Source organism: Melozone crissalis, unplaced genomic scaffold, assembly GCF_028551555.1.
Source record: "Melozone crissalis strain CALT ecotype California unplaced genomic scaffold, PUWL_Pcris_2 ptg000004l_1, whole genome shotgun sequence".
Classification (NCBI taxonomy): domain Eukaryota; kingdom Metazoa; phylum Chordata; class Aves; order Passeriformes; family Passerellidae; genus Melozone; species Melozone crissalis.
The window spans coordinates 31,079,691-31,099,455 of record NW_026535782.1 but is presented as its reverse complement, the minus strand read 5'-3'; the positions used below and the strand labels follow the sequence as shown (position 1 = coordinate 31,099,455).

Here is a 19,765-nt window from a genome sequence, read left to right as displayed (position 1 = left end):
GCGACAATAAGCACATTGGAAACCCCCATCTTTGTTTTCTGTTCTTTCCCTGCCCTCAGTGTCAGTCTCTGCTCAGGCTTTTTTCTTGGCACCCTGTCCCCCACCCAGCAGTCAGCTGCACATGCCCTTGATAGGAGGTCACTCACTGTATATTGCATTTGCAGGAGCTGTACTTTCACATGCTGATTAATGGGTTCTAAAAACACATGAAAGATGTTTGTTTTACAGACTCTCCCATACAAGATAGATGCACACATGCAGAAATACTTGACTACTAATTATATCACACGTTTTGCACCTGGCATAGATTTTTTTTAGATAATTATGCAAAATTTCTGGCATAATATTTGCAAATTCTAATCACAACATGGATAAGATATAGAAAATGAACATTCAAGGGAAAAGATCTTTCCAAGTTGTTATAATAATACAGTTTCTTAAAGACTCTCAAAAGTTCCATTTTTATTTATTATTTGCAGCTTTGAAAATATGCTCATCACTATGTTCTCAGGCACATGCACAAAAAATTCTTTACATAGTAACTTAAGTCAACATTAATAAATCCCTTGGGTTAAGCTACTGCAACCTCCTTCACAGGCAAATTCCTAACCATGTTGATATTCAGCTTCAGTCCTGAAAGTCAGGAGGTTCAGTTGAGACATCTAATGATCTCACTTAGTATTAATAATCATGAAGAAATTAAAGACTGAGATGAAATGTCATAGTGGTTCTTGCTTTTTCAGGTGTAAAGAAGCACCTAAATACCATTGGGAGGCTAAAATTAGAAATAGAGAAAAATGTATAAAGCACGTCTTGCATTGATAATGGGTGGATTAAAATGGAATAAAAGATTACCACACAAAATAGTGTCGTACCCATCTCGTCTAGACTGAACTGAAGGACATTCTTGTAACTTTTAACTCGTACTTAGCCAGATATTGGGAAAACAAGGGTATCAAACCTCAGAGTTTTGATAAAACCAGATGATAAGCCGCCAAACAATTAAAAAGCTCGAAAGCAGAAATCGTGCTTTGTCATATTTCTTTCTATATAAAGCAGGAAACAACAAAATAAAACCATTTGAAGTAAGCTGTAGGTGCATTACACATATACTTACTTTAGCATCCCTCAATTTATACAAATTTACAATTTGCAAAACTTAGCTTCCTATATAGATAAAAGGTATAAATAAAAACTAAAGAGGCTAGAACCTTGATTATTCAGTAGACTAATTCAACTCTGTTACCACTTTTATGTTTAGATTCCAGTCTTGAAAGGAACAAGGAGCTCCACACAAATATAGCCCACCCACACAGAGATACTTGCAGGGCTTTACTCTATATCCTCTCATTCAGACTGAGGGTATTGGCAAGAAGAAATTCATTACTGGAATTTGATTATTTTCATGAGAGCAATCTTGGATATTTAATAAACTTACCACATTGCGACAAGGTGCAAAAAGATCACTGTATAAAATTGAGCATTCCTTTTTTGCATAAGGGAACTTGCTCTGATGTACTTCACATGGTCTCAGTGTTTCATTTGGGCTCTTACACTTAAAAACAAGCACAAAACCCACAAATATTTTATAGGTAGGTGTGTTTATCACAGACTCAGGTACATCATAGTAGCATATAATTCAATACTTCCATAATCAGAAAATAAAAAATTTCAATTCTATCTTCTTCGTCTTCTTTCCTTGATTTGTTTTTATAATTGAAAACATTTGCTCTAAAAAAAAACTTTTTGTTTTTTTCTTAAGCACTAAAATGTTCCTGCTGTCTGCTCAGTGCATAAAGACAAAATGTTTTCTTTGTGACACATTATAATCATTACCAGAGCAACCAACTGTAACATCACAAACAAATACGTGGTCCAAATCCATCCTGGGTGGTTTTCACTGACTTTAAATGGAGTCATACTACAGATGGCTTTAGCTCTGTAAGTTCAAATAAAGAAGCAGTGGTAGGAAGGGAACAACTCATTAAAATATAGAGTCAAAGATCATCACGATAACTCAAAAAATGAGTGAGATACAACTGCATCACTTCTAGGATCTCTTCAAAAAGAAAAAAAAAGAACAGAAAAATATAGGAAAGGGACACACAGCTTGGAGAACACGAGTTCATCTGAAACCATGCTGTGTTGGTGCAGCAGGCAAGGTGGGTGTAATGCACCAGGAGAGTGTGACAATGAATGCACAGGCATTGTTGGGGTGTGCCACAGCAGCCTCAGCTGCAGGGCAGTCACCCACATATGCTGCCCTCCTGCGCAGGTGCTCAGACACTGCTGTGAGGATATGTGCTGCCACTCCCGGGAAGAAGGAGCCATTCACAGTGCTGATACAAGCACATTTCCCAGTAGCAGAGCTGGATTCTAGGCCTCCAGCTATCAAATATCCCTTTAAAGTATTTTGATTTTTCAGAAATGGTGACCAGGACACTTCTTTACCATAGGCCAAAGGCCCTTTCTGAAAAAATCCTGAAGGCCTACTGCAGGGGCAGATGAAGTGCCAAGTCTGTGTGAGCACAGCCAACCAGCAAGACCAAAGCTGAACTTACATCCTGAGCACTCTGGCAGACATAGAGATCAGGAGATAACATGGGATTTTACAGATATGTATCTCCACCAAAAAGTAAGGTGCAAGTCTTAACATCCTACAAGTTAATGAGCTATGCTAACACTATACATCTTTTTAAGGGAGCCACCAAATCAATACATTGAAAAAGAAAAATTAATGAACTTAATATCAAGTATTCACACATTTGTTTATGTAGGACCTTCTAGATGAGCAGTATAACTCTACACATTTGCCTTGCCTGCTTACGAAATTTAAACATTTTATGTAGAATAAAATATATCCAAAGGGAGATACTGAGGCAGAAAAGCCTCAAAATCTTTATTCCAAAGCATTCTTCCATGAGGTGAGAGATATTTGGTCCATTTCCTGCTGTGTCAAAGAGAGAACAGATTAAAAATTGGTCCTGAGAGTCATGCAAAAGGAGTGTGTTACAAATAATGATTTTTCAGGAGGTCCACAAGGCTATAAAACTTTACATCTTCTCAGCACAAATTAATGAAATACCTATTCTCCTACGTTATATACCAGAGTTGGACCATAAATGTGTGTTATAAACCATTTATAACACCAAATGGTGTTATGAACCATTCATTCCCTACAGCATCCTCCTACCTTCGCCTCAGAAACCAAGTTTCCATACTGGGTTTTGTCTGTTGCTGTTCTGAGCCTTTTCTGCCCATCCCTTCACCACCTTTGCTTTGTCAGTTTACTCTGTTTACAAAGTGCCACTAAAATAAATCTTCATTTTATTGTCAGTGTTTAGAAAGAAACTCTTCCAGGCCTCTTTTTTCCAGCATTCAGATTCTGTTTACTTTCAGTATCCTGATGCCTTCCAACCCAGAGAAATTACAATTGTTTTCAAATTGGGATGAATCAAAAATACCAGAAGCATTGTACCCAACTTTGTAGAACACTGAAATGCAGACAGCTATAATTGTCTTTCACAGAGGAAAGCATATCCTTCCCTAAAGAGATCGTTTGGTATCATTCAAATTCTGCATGACATACGATAATATGAACACATTTCATATCTACAGACACAAAAATTAAAATATCCTCTTATACAGTGACCATAATTTTAGAAAATACCTTTACATCATGTGCACATAATATGCTCTTTTACAAATTAAAATGATTATTGTTTTTTTCCTCTACATTCTTGTTGGACATGGGACTTACCTGTCCTAATACCCAGCTGTCTCCAAACACCTGTGCATTTCTCACCTCCATGTTGTTTGATGTAGTCAGATCATTTGAAGTATATTTGTCAAAATTTCCACACAAGCCTGCCAGTTTTCCCTGAAAGAGAAAAGAATTTTTTTCATAAACTTACAGTCAATAATTGGCACAAATTACACACATGGAATATATAAATTTTTGCACAAAAAGGGTGAATGTAAATCTGACTTATCCTTTGAAAATATCTGACACTCTGCTATGCCTGTAGTTCCATATTGCAAATATCTTTTAACAGAAATCAGTAGTTTTCTTCCTTTTTTCCAGAACTTCTCCTAACTGCCTGCCTGTGAAAACAGACTGGAATCTAGTAATATTTTTTTCTGAAAGCTCAGTAGTGATTCCAGTCCAAAAGTCAAAAGTTGAGGTGAATTACATCATGATTGTGAAGCCTGACTAGTTGTTGTCATTAAAACTTGCTGCCTCTAATTTTAGTTCACAATAGCTAGAATCTCTGTAATAGCAATGATAAAAGAGACAGCTGCAATTTTCTTTTCTTGGGCATATGCTGCTGATGGAAAAACTATGTATACATACATACATATATAAATATATAGGAAAATAGACATTCCTGCACAACAATAAAAAGTAGAGCTGGACTTTTAGGGTGTTGTGGCTCACACTAATGAGTTTTTTTCTTAAGGTCTGCTGCAGACATCTTACCGAACTGTAGCCTCTGGAAGAAACAGTCATTGGAAACAGAAAGAACAGGAAGAATTTGTGTTCCTAAATGCAACCTGTAGAACTCAGCTCCCAGCTAGCTTACTCAAAAACTGAAGACCTTTTTTTTTCTCTATGTGTATTGATGGCTGACAAATCAACTTGTTGGTGAATTAAGTATTTTATGGCTATTTGGACAGAAGCCTATAATAATTTTGCTCTAAACCTGCATTAGATGGTCATTGTAGCTTTGACTTACACTTCAAAAAAATCTGATATTGTATTCTAGCCTAGCATGCTTTTTTTTCTTTTGCTGAATAAGCTCCATCTTCACACACGTGTTCATGTTTGAAACAAAGAGTAATGTAATTCTGAATTGCACTGATAGGGTTACTCTGCCTGCACCCAATGACTGAGTTGCATAGACACAAAGTTAGATGATATAGGAATAGAAAAGAGAAGAGCAACTGGGCAAAAAAGAAGCCTTGAATCCCTCCTCACATCATGACTGAATCCTGTCACGATATATCCATTAGGTTTAAATGTAAGTTTTTTTCTAGATCTTTTTCTGTATTTTGTGTTTTTTGATTAAAGCAAAAATGTGACTCCATCTGTTCATCTCAAAAGCCTCTACTACATCCCAGGTTGCAGTTCCAACGTCAGTCTAATGCAATCTGTGCTACAAACTTGCCATCCTCCATGTCACTGGGCGCAGAAGCTTCTTTTACATTGGCTCTAGCCAACGAAAACATGCAGCGAACTGGGTAACTCAAAAACTACCCCTCACTTCCAGCCCCCAAAATTATCTTTGAGTCAGAGCTGAATCACTGCATATCTCCAAAGCTACAGTAAATCGAACAGAGTGAGTGTAGGTGTAGAAACCACTCCTTCTCTTCAGAAGTTGCTTTCTCCATCTCTTCTTACCTGGGAAATACTAGCAGCTGAACAAGCTGTATCACTGGGAAAGCTAGTCTTGAAGAAAAGACTGTCACAGTTATTCAATAAAAGATGACATTAGGGATATAGAGAATCTACACAAAATCTCAGGTTTATATTTTGGCTCACCTTCCATCGAGGTCCAACTTTTACATGCATCATTGTCTTCTTATCCCACAGAATTGTAATGTCCTGTTCTGGAAAGTGTATCACAGTATAATATCCAGCCTTCCACAGCTGATAGTTAGATTTGTTTTCTTGCGCCCCTAGGGTCTTCTGACACAAATGAATATTAATTAAGATCTACTAAAGTAATGCTACCAGATAACAGCAGAGTACATATTGAAGAATATTTTAGCATCTAGCTGAATCAGTAATATTAGTAGAAGTGCTGTTTAATACTTTGATATTTTGTCTTTTCAGTCATTCAAGTTTACTTTGTACTTTGGTTTCTCTTTCTAAACCAACTGGAAAGAAACTCATAAACGCCAGTATGTTTCATCTCCTTGATACTTTTGGCAATATTCTTTGCATGACAAATAGAACTTGAAAAAAAACGATGGGGGAAAAAACTGCGTCCTGGGACCTGCTGCTTTATCCAGGCCTAAACACTGATACTACATTAACTCAGACTAGAGATGCTTTCCAAAAACATGCTCCTTTAGAGCTGTAAATTTGCAGTGCTTATCTTTAAGGGCAACCAAAAAAGGAAAGAAAATAACTAACCTGCTTCTCAGAAGGTTCGCTAAAATAAATCTCAGTGTCTCCAACAGTGATGAAAACATTCTTTGAGCAAACAATATCATTGTCAAAGCACTTTTTGTTCTGAGCAATTATAGATATATTTGAGTTATCTGTGCTCTGCAACATTAAGAAGAAATCATTTTACTGATATATTCAATTGCATTTCACTCCTGCAGATTTATTCTATGCTTATCATCACAAAAGAAAAAAAATATATATATACTTAAGAATTTACACACATTTGAAATTAAATTTAAGCAAGTTACCAAATCAGGAAATGCCTTTTTAAATTCAAAACTGAACCCACAAACTTTGGAGTTAAGCACCAGGAGCTATTATATTCAGCTGCGACTATTCTTGCTGAAGATTTCACAAACTCAGAGGATCAGGCTACCCCTAAAATAAGAGTCTGGTTTAGGCTTTTAAAATATGCTTTTACTTGGAAGCTAATATTTACGGCATAGTGTGGTTGTCGAAATTGAGACATGCTATAAAAAGAGCTTTATTTTTAAACCAAGGTACATGAGATCAAGCTGTTTTCATGTTTTTAAAACCAAGAAACCTTCCATCTGTCAGTAATAGAGAGGACAGTTTCTGTGCCACCACACACCAAAATTCACGAAACCATGAGTCATACTTAATGTTATTGGAGGGGGTAAAGGTTTCTGCCAATATTTTTGTTTGTAGGGTGGGGTTATTTTAACATTTAGAAGATTTGAATATTTTATTGTCCTGATTTACTGGTGTTTTAGTACTTCAAACTCAAATGCACTGCCTCCCCAAACCCACACCTTTTGGCTCTACAGCCCATTCATTACTTTTGCATACTAGGCACAAAAAAAATCACCTTTGCACCTTGGCTCAACACATCAGTTTATTCACCTACAGCTTCTGGGGTTCTGTATCCTGAGGGAAACACACGTGCACCATGTAATTCCTCATGCTAAGATTTTACCTGAACAAAGGAGATGAGCTGTCTTTTCAGTTGCTAACACTACCACCAAAAAAATGAAGTTGAGCTATTTCTATTATTTCCTATTTTAATTTACTTCCCTATTCTTTTCTGTAGCAATCCTTACAAATCAACATGCAGCCATAACTATAGAAATTACTTGAGAAAGGTCACTTCATAACATTAATATGAGCCACTGTTAATATTGAGACACTGTTTCTGAATCTGGTTCAACTTTTGAGTAAATTCAGTCCTACAGTCATCAGATACATGAGACAGACATGAAATAATCTTGGAAGTGGCAAGTAGCACCCACTGACTATTCCATTCTTATATGGGACACTTGGGTAGTGCTGGGAAAAAAAAGGTTCTCTTCTTGTTAAAACTCTTCTGGCTCCCACCCTCTTTTGAACATACTCTCTGAGACTGTGATTAGATGAAACTAACTGGAGATGCTAATGGGCATGGTGTGCAAGATGGAATGGTGGCTCTCAGCATCTCCCCAGTCCTGGGAATTACTCATGGCTCCCAGCAATGCTCTTGAAGAGCCCCACTTGGCCACAACAAGAAGCATCCCACACCTTGGTGTCTGCCCACAGCATCTCCCCAGAGCTTTGCTCCCTCCTGTGGTCAATGTACCACTGCCTTGCCCAGTGTACCCCCAGGAGTTGCTGGCTACTTACTCATAACTGTTTCTTGCCTGTCTCACATTTGTCCCCTTATTTATTCTGTGCTGATCAGAATTCAAGAATTAAAAAAAAAATCATTAATTTTTCCTCATCAGTGAGAAATACTGCATGTGCGCTGTAGGAAGCAGTTTGTGTATTTTTTCTTAATAAAAGTCATAGCGACCAAACTCTTTAAAAAATACTTTCATTCTAAAATCAAAAACAAACCCATCCCCAGATGATGGAAAGCATAGAGGTATTTTTTGCCACACAGAGGAGGTACTACAGTTTTGCTACCCTTAGTCTAGCATGGCCCACAAGCCAGAGGATGCTGCTACCTGGCATAGAAAACACTCTACAGCAAGCGAGCGCTTATGAATGTGATGAGCACGATTTGTGGGAGACTGCCTGCAAGCTCTGTGTTACCCTAATGCCAGGGCTTAGGAAACAGATGGTGCTTGCCAGCAGTTAGCTTGGAAGGCAACAGCTACAGTGGGTAAAGTTATTCACTAACTGCTTAGTGGTAAGGGGGTGTAGGAAATCAGATCTCCGTGATTTAGCAAGGGAACTCAGTTTAAAACTATCAGAAGCTTCAAGGTAAAGTTCATCTGTTCCATTCTGTTGTAAAGTTGTGTTAGGTTGCACTCAAAATAAAATTGGTCACTACCTTAATGGGAAATCCACTATGTTTTAATTAAACCAGGCCTGCTGCTGGAGTGAGTACCAGTTATTCCCCCTCCAAGTCAGATAACAGCCCAGAGCATTTTTTGATTTATTGGATGCGATGTGGTAAATTAAAAAGGAGACAATCTCATTAGTTTGATAGATAGGATGCAAGCTGATACATTCTGTGCTGGGTAACTGAAAAGTGAGAAAATGAGTTACTCCCCACCACGGCTCAGTGCAAAGAAGGACTTTGCTTGCAGTCTCTGGGTCTATTTGATGCCTAGGACATTGTGGGCTCTTTTCATTGCACAGGTCACTCCTCTTCAGTTACCTTAGTCTCAGCAAAAAGGGACATTCTGAGTTAATAGGGAAGCAATGTCTTCCCTGTAAGAAAAGAAATTAGGAGCTTGATTTTAAATTAGGATAGTCAAATCAGGCTAATTGCCCCACAGTAAAAATACACCTTTTTTGGCAATGAAGACAAGTCCTTGAGGCAGCAGCGGGTAGCTATATTAGCTATGCTAAATGAAACTGCTGCCTATGCTTTCTGACAGTCCAGACCAATCCCTTCAGCTGAACAGCATCTACATACTCAGGTCAGAAGTTTTTGTATATGGTTGGGATTTGAGCCAAGAGCACAAACTGAGTTATATTTCAAGTAAACTCTGCAGTACAGAGAAGCCTGGAGCCAGGAAGTGTTTTGCTGACCAAAGCCAGAACAGGGAGTCCTGAAGACATGTGAAGTACTTCCTTACTTGTAGGACTGCATGATGGTATTAAATTACTAGGAATTATGCAGGACAGATATGCAAAGAGACTGTGCTAGTAGTTCAATAGAGTTATGAGTAAATCAGACGTTTAACAAAAAAGGGCCTTGTATTAAATCCTGAATCTTCTGTGCTTTCTCTTTTTCTAATTAAATCTTAGACCTAAATCCATACATAAAAATATCATTATGGATTACATGTTTCTTATGGCTCTAAGCTTTCACAAAATTATTTGCTTTATATATGTTTACAAAATTATTTGCTTGCTGTTCTCTCCATATAACTCAATAGACACCTTTCCAAACCATACAATAGTAGACAAATTCAAATTTGAATGACAGTTTCTATCACAGTCTTCAAATTATTCTGTAGCTGCTGCACATGCGGTGTCTTCTTTCAATAAGGAAGAAATAAAGTGCAGTTGAAACTTAGCACCTAACTATTAACAGTGCAAAAGAAAAGACTATTCAGCTAAAGTGAGAATCATCTTCTGATGTTTATATAAGACAGGGAGGTCTTAAGCAAATCTCAAGAGTTCTTAGGGAATGTGATGGTATAAATGATAATGAGTTCCATCTCTCTAATCTGCACTAAATCCACACAAATATGAAAACAAGCTTTTGTCACTAGCACTAGAAGAAATGTCTGAGTAGACACTAGGAGCAGGTCTAATGAATAACAAGGTGGGGGATTTTTTGGTTTTGTTTTTTTCTGCACAGCCTCTTTCCAAGGCAGAGTCACTCTTTACCTTTTTAGGTAAAATGCACCCAGCAGGGGATGTACTCCAGTTCATCATGTGGAACCTACTTATGCTGACAGAAACTAGAAATAAAATGGTTTTCCCACTGCAAGAGTATCTTCCCACGTAAATTACCATATCCAGCCTGTTCCAACTTAATATCAGTTTCTTTGTGATAACATGGAGTTGCCAAGCAACAGAAAAGACAGAGTCACAGCTCTGGGCAGTCAGTCAAAAGCTCATTGTCAGTCCCACTTCTCAGGACATTCTTTTTCTAGACTCCACTGAACTTTTTTTCCATATTTCTTCCTAGTCAAAAAAGCAAAGCACTGCTTTCCTTTTTCTGGTTTGGTGATGTTTTTGGGGGTTTTTTTTAGCAGTGCTTGGGAATGCTAGAGTTTATTTTTGTTAGAAACTTTCTATTTCAATATCCTGTTAGAAATTTTCTGTCCCTTTTAACCAATAACAGTTCTGTGCAGTGTGCTTATATCGTCAAAATGCAGCCTGGGAAATGACAATTTAATTGACTGTATTCATTACTTTGAAAATTTCATTAAAATCTCTCTAACTGTTCCATGTAAAGACTCATTTTTTTCTCAATACCCATTTACCTGATTTACCCATTACTTTTGGCTTATTCCCTACAAAATTGCAAACTAGGGTGGCCATAAAGGCATACAAGGACACCCTGGGAGTGGGATTCCTTTTGCTTTAATGACATTTTAGGTGTTTTCATAAAGACACACAAAAAGAACTGCAAAAAGTTCTAAAATATTGAAAAAATATAAAGTAGTTTAAAAAGTAGAAATTGCTTTCTCTTTCCTACATATTTTCAGAGAGATTCCATAGCTCTGTTCAGATTTAATATTTCAGGAGATTTTATGGAAAGTCAGAATCAGCTTGGTCATGGTTTTTTGGCTCCTTTCTTATGAAGGAACTTAGCATTTGAAACTATTACTTCTAGGGAGCTTGATCTGGGAGAAGTAAAACATCTTAGCCCAGATTTAGTGGGCATTTGGGCATAAATATAGAAGTTATTTTGGGGAGCAGACAAATGCCTTGGCATCTAACTTGTTCTTGCTCTATTAGTTTCCTGTGCCATTTTTCTATGGACTTGAGCTCCAGATAATCAGTGAAAATGCATGAATTATGCTGAACTCATTTTAATTTACACTAAGAAGCATCTCTTGTTGAAAAGCTTTCTTTGTTTTGCTGCTGCACCTAATTTCTTCTGCACCTTGCCAGAATTTATATATACAGTCCACGTAAATTTATTTGATCCCTGGTTTTACATCCTGTACTAATTTGTATCAGCAAATATTCTTCCCCACAGCTATTAAAACAATGGAGCAATGTTGCTTGGAGTCAACAGATGGCACTGAAACACACTGTCTCACTTTGGGAAGAAATCCACATGAAAGTTGGGAAAAAGTATTATGGGAAAGATAGTGGATGATGCTCTTACATGAGAGAGAACAGAGAGGAAAGCAATTGTAATAGCACTTTTTTTCCAACCAATGTTATGTATTTTTATACAACTATTAAAAATTTAAAAATAATTAAAAAAAAACCATTTAGGAACTAACAACCTGAGAGCCAAATTGCTTATGCAAATACACATTAATTTTCTTTTCCTTTACATCTTTTACATGGCTGCAGTTTATTTTCACTCATAATATGGCAAAGAAGCCTGCAGTACACATGTAAGATATGAGATATTTCTAGCTTTGAAATATCTTAACCTACAGTTGAGTACAAAAGGAGAGAAACATGACTGAGTAGATTCACTGATGAAAATTCAAGAGGAGTGAGATTATTCCAGCTACTGACTTATCCTCAAGCAATTTCCAGATGTTTGCTAGTGCATCCATAATAACTCTTGCCTATTTCTTTAAAAGTGACTTCTGAAATGGATACATCTCAGGCAGAACAAATTCAAAAACTGCAAAATATCTATGACAAGTATGTTTATGTGTAAGTATGTATATATACAAGCAACAGGAAAACATCATTATATAATATTTTCTTTATGCATTGATTTTTCTTCTAGTAGATTTTACTGCAATATAGAGCTGTTGTGTTCTGAAGGTTTGACAACAATAAAATCCAATTCCTTTTTTAAAATCTAATAATAATGAAAATACATTACAGTAAATAATTTATCTACTTAAAACAGAGCCTTGTTTTAACTCCATGTTTCTTAATTTTGAAAACACCACAGAGAGATCACTGAAAAAGTTTTGATTTTCTTTTTTTTTTTTTGTATTTTAAGAGTACTATACTAAAAAATTTGAGAAAAAATCATTTAAAGCAGATTTCCCTTTGTTTCATTTACTTAACTTTGCCTGCTTGTGTACCAGATTTAGCTTTTGCACAGGTCATATTACTACAATCCCTTTCTAATTAAAAATGAGACCTTCTGAAGACTGAAGATTTGGAAACATTTGAGTATTTGTTTCCAAGTGACACATTCTGTAATATGAACTATTCTGGATTACAAATCAACAGCACAGTTCATGGTATTAGTTCTAATATCTAAACCTGTATTTACATGTATTTACATGAGACCTGTTAGTGTTGTTTTATTAGCAAGTGCATGATGAATGTTACTATTTTGTCACTGGTTGTAATGATAAAGTGCAAAAGGAAAACAAAGGACAAGAGCTCCAGCAAATGATTGCAGAAGCTAGAAAAATGAAACTTGCACAAAGATTTTATGTTTTTCAGTATAAAAAAAAAGTTTCGTGTGTTCATTTACACTGCTGAAGTTTAGTTTTTATATATTCAGAAAAAACAAACCTCATATCCTGACCTTAATCAGAATAAACTGAATTCACAGTTCTCATATTTCACCAACACCCAGAGTCAGAGGCCATAAAGTAAGCAGCAGCTGCAAGTGACTGGCCCAATCATCCCACCCCTCCAAACACAGAGAAGGGCTGGGTGTTACTGCTGCACACACAGCTCTGGAACAGCAGCACATCATTCCTGGCTTTGCTCATCTTTTACTGTGCTGCATCAACAGTCCACAAAGCTGAACCCACCAGAGGCCCTCAAACTCAGGCAGCCATTCTGTGAACTACCTTTTCAGGCAACCATAAGAGTAAAACATTCTGGAGTCAGTATAGCCAAAGAGCTTTTGGATAATGAACATTAACCCAAAATCAGAAATTCAAGGCAAACAGTCACTAAATAGCAAAGTCCTGAGTAAGGGAATCCAGCTTCTGAATCACACTATGTACACCCCACCTCCAAATTGCCATTCTCATGGTAAGAAAATTTTCCCCAAGCCTTTCCTGGAAGCCCTCCATGCTAATCTGCACAAATTGAAAGAAATCTTTCCTTTGTTGGAGAATAAAAGTGATTCATTCACTGCATTATTTAATGGTCTGGAGAATCAGGTGGTGGAGGCGGAAAGGCATGTAGAGGTAATTGAGTCTGAAATCATTGATCTGAAGAAAATGGAACCAGAGCATAAATCCATTGCCAACTGTAATCAGATCTTTTGCTCACAGAAGGAATGGAACAAATAGAAAAACAGGTACAGCTGAAGACAGGATGGAAAGGGATGTCTCCCAGAGGGAGCTTGCTATTGACCCTTACAGGACTTCCAGAGACCCAGAAAAAAGACTGCATCCAGAAAGGTTTCCTCTGAAATCATGGGACTAATGAAAAGCAAACTGTTGGTATTCTTTGCGACAAGAGCAGGGCAAAGTATTCACAGTAAACAGTTTTTTCACTGAAATATAGTCTCTTTCTTTCTTGGGCACACATTTTCACACAATACATCATTATTTCTACACAGTTAGTGCTGCTATAAATTATTTGACAAGTGTTTTAGGTGGAAATATTTTGGTACATCATTTACTCATAAAACTACACATGGGAATATGGCTTGAGGATTAGATATGTTAATTAAAGAATTAAAGGCACTCTGATTGAAACCCCATGTACAGTTTTATTCCCTGAAAAAATGAAAATTACTTTTAGAGTCTGCTGTCCCATTTTAAACATTTGTAATTTCAAATTCAACATTATTTACTTTCCCATTAAAATCTCCATAATCTATTAAAAGAAACTATTTGTCTTAACTCTGAATACTCAGTTAGACAATGTTGATTAACCATGAATCTGCAGCTTTAATTCTTTGTAAGGCAACTGACAGCAAGAAGAATGTATTTATTTTGCAAATAGGCTATGAGAGAGACCATGCCAAATATTTAATTCTACAGCTTTGCCAGTTTCATGGATCTACAGTCTGGCTACCTTGTACAAATGATGTTGAAAAAGAGCTGTACAAAAAATACAGATATTCAATAAGGGATCATAGGATAAATCCTACTTCTGACTCCTCAGATGTATCAAACGAGTAATTGAAAAATTGTTGCTTTTTGTGTGATTGCTCTGGCTTATGCCCAGTCATCATCTGAAAAATTTATCATTCAAGATAAATATATCAGCAAATAATGGATAAAAGATTATCAGTACATCAAACAACCTCTGTATACACTCCAATAAAAGTATAATTTAGTAAGTACTAGTACTTTAGTAAGAACTTTAAACTTGCTTCAAGTTACAAAAGAAGGGGAATGCAAGAGAAGAGTTCCCTGGCTGTATTCCCCAGAGCAGTCCAGGTATCTAGTTCTGAGGAGTGCTCAGCATAGGAGAATCACTTGGGAAATGATAGTGGTGGTTCCTGAGCTGATGTATGTTCTGTTAAATGAATTTAACAAATGACCTCTTCTTTAATGTCTGCTGACCCAGAAGAGTTACATCTTCACTTCTAATTGGCATAGTGGTTTGATTATTTTATCCACTGGCTCAAAATGGTTGTTGCTTTCATAATCCTCCAATTTTGGCTTCAAAAGAGTTTTCATGATTGCATCAAAAAAGCTTTAAAAGGTCGGTTTAAAATGCTCAAATGGCAGGTGAAAAGTGAGAAAATTTTTACTGCATACTTTGAATTTAAGACTCATCTATTAAATAGGAATACTTGAGGATGAGGCCTTAGTTACACTGACCTTCATCTTTCAGGATGTAGGAACAAACCAGTCCATTCCTTTCTGTGCTTTAGGATCTTCCTGACAATGTAAGGTTAGTAGAAACCAAAGTTTAGTGCATATATTTCAGTGGTGATTTTGTGGTGTTTTTTAAAAGACAGATGACCATTGCAACAGAGAGCCCTCTCATTTGAGCACATTCTAATGGGTAGCTTATCCCTTTGAACTACTGCTTGAAATCTGCCCCAGAGCAGAGAAAATATTTTTTTCTGAGAAATGCTAATAATTTTGGGGCTAATATTTTTTCTGAGAAAACATTTTCTTCTGTTTCACAGAAGAGAACAGGTCTGAGGGGCTCCAAGTGCACTGACCCTACAAGCCTTAATAAAAACACTGAGCTGCAGGACTGAAAACCACCACAGAAATAAAAAAGGCCAACATTTGTCAGAGAATATAGAAAGACACTAATTTTATCATGAGAGCAGAAGCCTATGAAACAGGTAAATGGAAGAAACAGATAGCAGCTAGTAAAAATTTTGCCAGAAAAATAACCCCATTTTTTGGAGGAAAGAATGTAGCATCATGAAAGACAGTAAAATAAGACAATAAGCAAGAAAATGGATGAAAAAAGATATTTAAATATTTTCAAGTAAGAAACTGTTTGACTTTAATTTTATAATTCATATTTAGATTAACAAAATGAAGCGTTTACATGACCAACACTGATAAACAAGCTTGTCTTCTAAGATTTTTTTTAACCTTCGAAATAACTGAGATTTTAAAATGTTTAAAAAAATATTGATGTCTTGTGTGTGAATGTCATTCATCTATACAGGGACTTTACATCTCAGTGTATAATGTAACTCCTAATTCCTTTATAAAAGTGAATTTATCTTTTCATGATACCTTACTGCCCTAATATTCTTAACTGCTGATCTAAATATTTTCTGTCATTTTCTGCCCAATGGACAAATCTGTTGAACTATGTATAAAGGGTTTTTTCATACACTTACAGTCACCTTAAACAAAAAGGCCTGACATGAGACAATGATGTTGAAAACAAGCAAGTTTCATAATTGGCTGAAAGCTTATACTTGATTTTTCTCCCACAGGAGCACAAGGGCTCCTTATTAAAAACCTAATAAAGGTAAGGATGAGCTCTTTGTCTGGTACAGTGGGATATGATGACAAATTAAAGAGTTGTTCAAACAGATCAGATTTAGGAAGGCCAACAGCCAAATAAAACAGCGAGCGCTGGTAACATGGATGGGAACAGCACATTATCATGCCTCTGGGGAAGATGGATTCAGATTATTATTCTTGCACTCAGTTCTATATCTGGGAAGAGCTCATATGCCAACAAACTGATTGTAGCTATAACATTCCTTATTGCCCTGCTACAGCACCTTTAGATGTTACTTCTGTTAGTAGAAACAAAGCAGTCCACTGCTTACAGGATAAAGGATAAAAGATAAAAGGAAAAGGACAAATTTATTACAATTTTGTGTATATAATACTACAACCACTTTAGCTGCTTCAATTTCAGGAGTCTGGTGAGAATTTCATGTTATCCATGAAAATCAGCCTCCCAACAGCTCTCCAAACTAGCATTAAATCAATGGGATGTGTATTAGCAGCTGTGAAATCTATGATCTGTGATACCTTACAGGCAGGAAACTTGAAGCACACAGCACACACTCTGATGGCAGGGGGTTTGGACTGGAAGACCTTTAAACTCCCTTTCCAACCCAAATCATTCTGAGATTGTGCTAAAAAAAAAAAAAAAAATTGGTTTGTAGAACAGGCAGAACAGTTTAGATGCTACTGCCTTAGATAGCTGTGCCTGCCAAAATATTAGGCAAGGAATTTAAATTTTGCAGTTGTATATATACTTTTCCACCTTTCATTTGGCTTCTTTGTTTGGTTAACAGGCTAAAAGAGACAAGGCTCTCTTACATACCTTCTCAACGCATAGTAGCTCAAGGTAGACTCATATTACTTGGATACTACTATTTAAAATGTCACAATATATAGGAAGAGGATTATACAGAGAGAGAGACATGGAAACTCCTGCTCTAGGAATAAAAAAGAGTACTTCAAACAAGAGCAACCTCATCATGCTATCATGTCTGTATATATAATGCAGCTAAACCAGTTCAGGATGTGGTACAATTGTAGTGTAACTGTGTATCTACAAATAAAAGCAAAGGTGATTATCGCTCAGGTTGCCACTATGAAGATGTCCATTACATGTGTTTCATTTCTTTTACTCACATAAAATTCCATTCCTGCATAATGGTAGCTAATTTAGTGCCTAACTTCATGGTAATGTAGTTACAGGGGTTTTTTCTGTTTATTGGTTTGCATTTGCTTGTTGTTGAATTTCCTTTTTTATTTTATTATGTAGTGTTTTCTGCCATAAGATCTCCTGAAGCTTTTGTTTCAGCTGTTCAGACTGAATTTTTATCATCAGACTACTCTACCTCAATCCTCACATCATCTTTTCAAAATTATTTCTGCTGCTGAGTGCAGGTCTCAGCATGGATCCCTGTGGGATTTCACCAGGATTTCTCCCTTTAAAAATTTTTTTTTAAAAAAGGCCAATTATTCTTGTGTTTTAACCTCTGACTTGTAATTAGTTCAGCAGAAGGTAAGAAAGATGATGAAGGGACGAGAGCATATCTCTTACAAGGAAAGGCTGAGGAGGCTGGGCCTGTTCAGCCTCCAGAAGAGACGACTGAGAAGGGTCTGTCATCAAACCTTATAAAAGTCTAAGTGAGAGTGGCAAGGGATGGAACCAGGCTCTTCTCAGCCAAGGAACAGGACAAGAGGCAATGGGCAGAGAGAGATGCACAGCAAATTCTGCTTAATATAAGGAAGAACTTCTTTACTGTGCATGTGACTGAGCACTGGAGCAGATTGCCCAGAGAGGGTGTGGAGATAATGAACAACTGTCTGAACACAATCCTGTGCCACATGCTCTAGGATGACCCTGCCTGAGCAGAGAGGTTGGACCAGATGAACCTCTGTGATCTCTTGCAACCTGACCCATTCTGTGATTTTGTGAATTTGTGTCTCAAAGAATGTTCATTCTCATCTTATATAAGAGTAGTTTCAAAAAATACTTCTTGAAATCTTTGTCCAAAAGATTGAGCTAAAATACACACATATTAACTTGATTACCCTTATCCATATATTACCTTTAAAGAATAATTCAGAGGACTCATCATGCATGAATTTTTTCTATTAAAACAAAAAAAAAGGGTAGTTCAACACTTCCCCCATTGCAATTTCTCTTTATTAAAATTTCTATTAAGTTCCTTCATATATAGATCAGACATATTACTCTATTGCTCTGTTCCTGTCAAATTCTGCCATTAATTCCTTTTAAAATATTTGGTCATCCTGCCATCTTCCATTCCTCTGATTCCAAGGTTGCATATCCCATAGTTCATCAGTTGTGTGTTTTAGTTCCCTCAAAATTCTGGAGCATCTGCCATAAAATCACATCCTTTGTTTCTTTTTCTTTTTTTTTTTCCCCTTAAAAATTCTCTAAACATTTCCCAGTCAAAAATCAGCCCACAGACACATCTTCTGTTCCAGGCACGATGATGCAGTGCCTAATATGTTCTAAAGAATCCTTCCATAAAAGTTATGAAAGTTTTCCATATACTAAAGAAAGAAAAATTGTGGACAAATTAGATTATACTTTCTCACCTTAGCTGAGCTTGGGAAAAAAAAGAAGATTGAAAAGCTGAAAAAAAGTCTGAGAAATCTGAAAAGCAGATCTGTGTAGGCAGCATTTTCATCATTTGTGTCAGGTTCACCTGAAGAATGGCCCATTGGCAGTGTGCCACGTGCCTCAATGATCTGGCTGCCAACTTTATTCTTGGATGCCAAATGCTCCCCATGGTTTTTTTCCAGACAGGTTCTTTCTTACACAGTAGAGGGACAGGTGATATTTGATTGTAAAAGCTAAACATTCCACTATCATACTAAAGTTTGAAAAAGGAGCATAGATTTGTCTTACAAACATCTTTGAATGAATGGCACAAGAATTAAGAAACTATGACCTACCTTTCCACATCATCATAAGGCAAGATGATTTTATAGGTAAGGTAACCCCTATTTTTTGCATCTTAAAGGAGGAAGGCTTGTACAAAAAGAGGAAGGCTTGTACAAAGGTTCATATATCTCTAAGAGTAAGAGCTCTTTGATCATATATGATACATGACAGGAATTTGCTGTGAGGTATTATTCTTTTTCAAATCTCTCTTTTTTCTTTTTAAACAAACACAAAAAATCTGGAACCAATGTATTTTATTTCACAGCTGTGAATTCTCTACTAAAACATACTTGAAATAAACTATTTTCAGTAGTCTTTGTTGAGAAATTATTCTTTATTCTTAAGCTTAGACAGTCAGTAAAATGAGTATTCTTCTAAACTTATCACTGTAACTGAGAACACAGACAATCTTAAAATAGCAACAATTATAATAAACAATAGTGGTTTTAGTAATAGACCATATTTTTAAATGTCAGTAATGGTATTTTTAAATAAAAAGCTAGCAATGTACTCTAAATGTGTGCTATGAGGAACATAAGCATATAGCTGCCAGACAATCTCAATGAATGATTTCACTGTTGAATTATGAAATCATTGTGTTTGATATTATTATACACATACAGTCCAGATCTGCTGCAGATCACGTTCAAGAAGAATTCCAAACAGCCTGAGCTCATCACTAACCCTAGGCCAAGCAGGGCTTATAGATAATTATTAAATAAATCTATGGATTATACCTAGTTTTTACAG

The 19,765-nt window shown here is 36.4% G+C and overlaps 1 protein-coding gene across 1 annotated transcript in view; it reads right to left on the bottom strand.

Annotated features, from left to right (window-relative positions):
- The window catches only part of OTOGL (otogelin like), an 89,714-nt gene that overhangs the window by 34,975 nt on the left and 34,974 nt on the right, over positions 1-19,765 (bottom strand). The window contains exons 26-29 of the mRNA XM_054279577.1: positions 6,140-6,274; positions 5,543-5,689; positions 3,761-3,880; positions 1,439-1,555 (exon numbers count right to left, since the gene is read on the bottom strand). Of these exons, the coding sequence (XP_054135552.1) occupies positions 1,439-1,555; positions 3,761-3,880; positions 5,543-5,689; positions 6,140-6,274 (519 nt within the window). The remainder of the gene's footprint in view (positions 1-1,438; positions 1,556-3,760; positions 3,881-5,542; positions 5,690-6,139; positions 6,275-19,765) is intronic.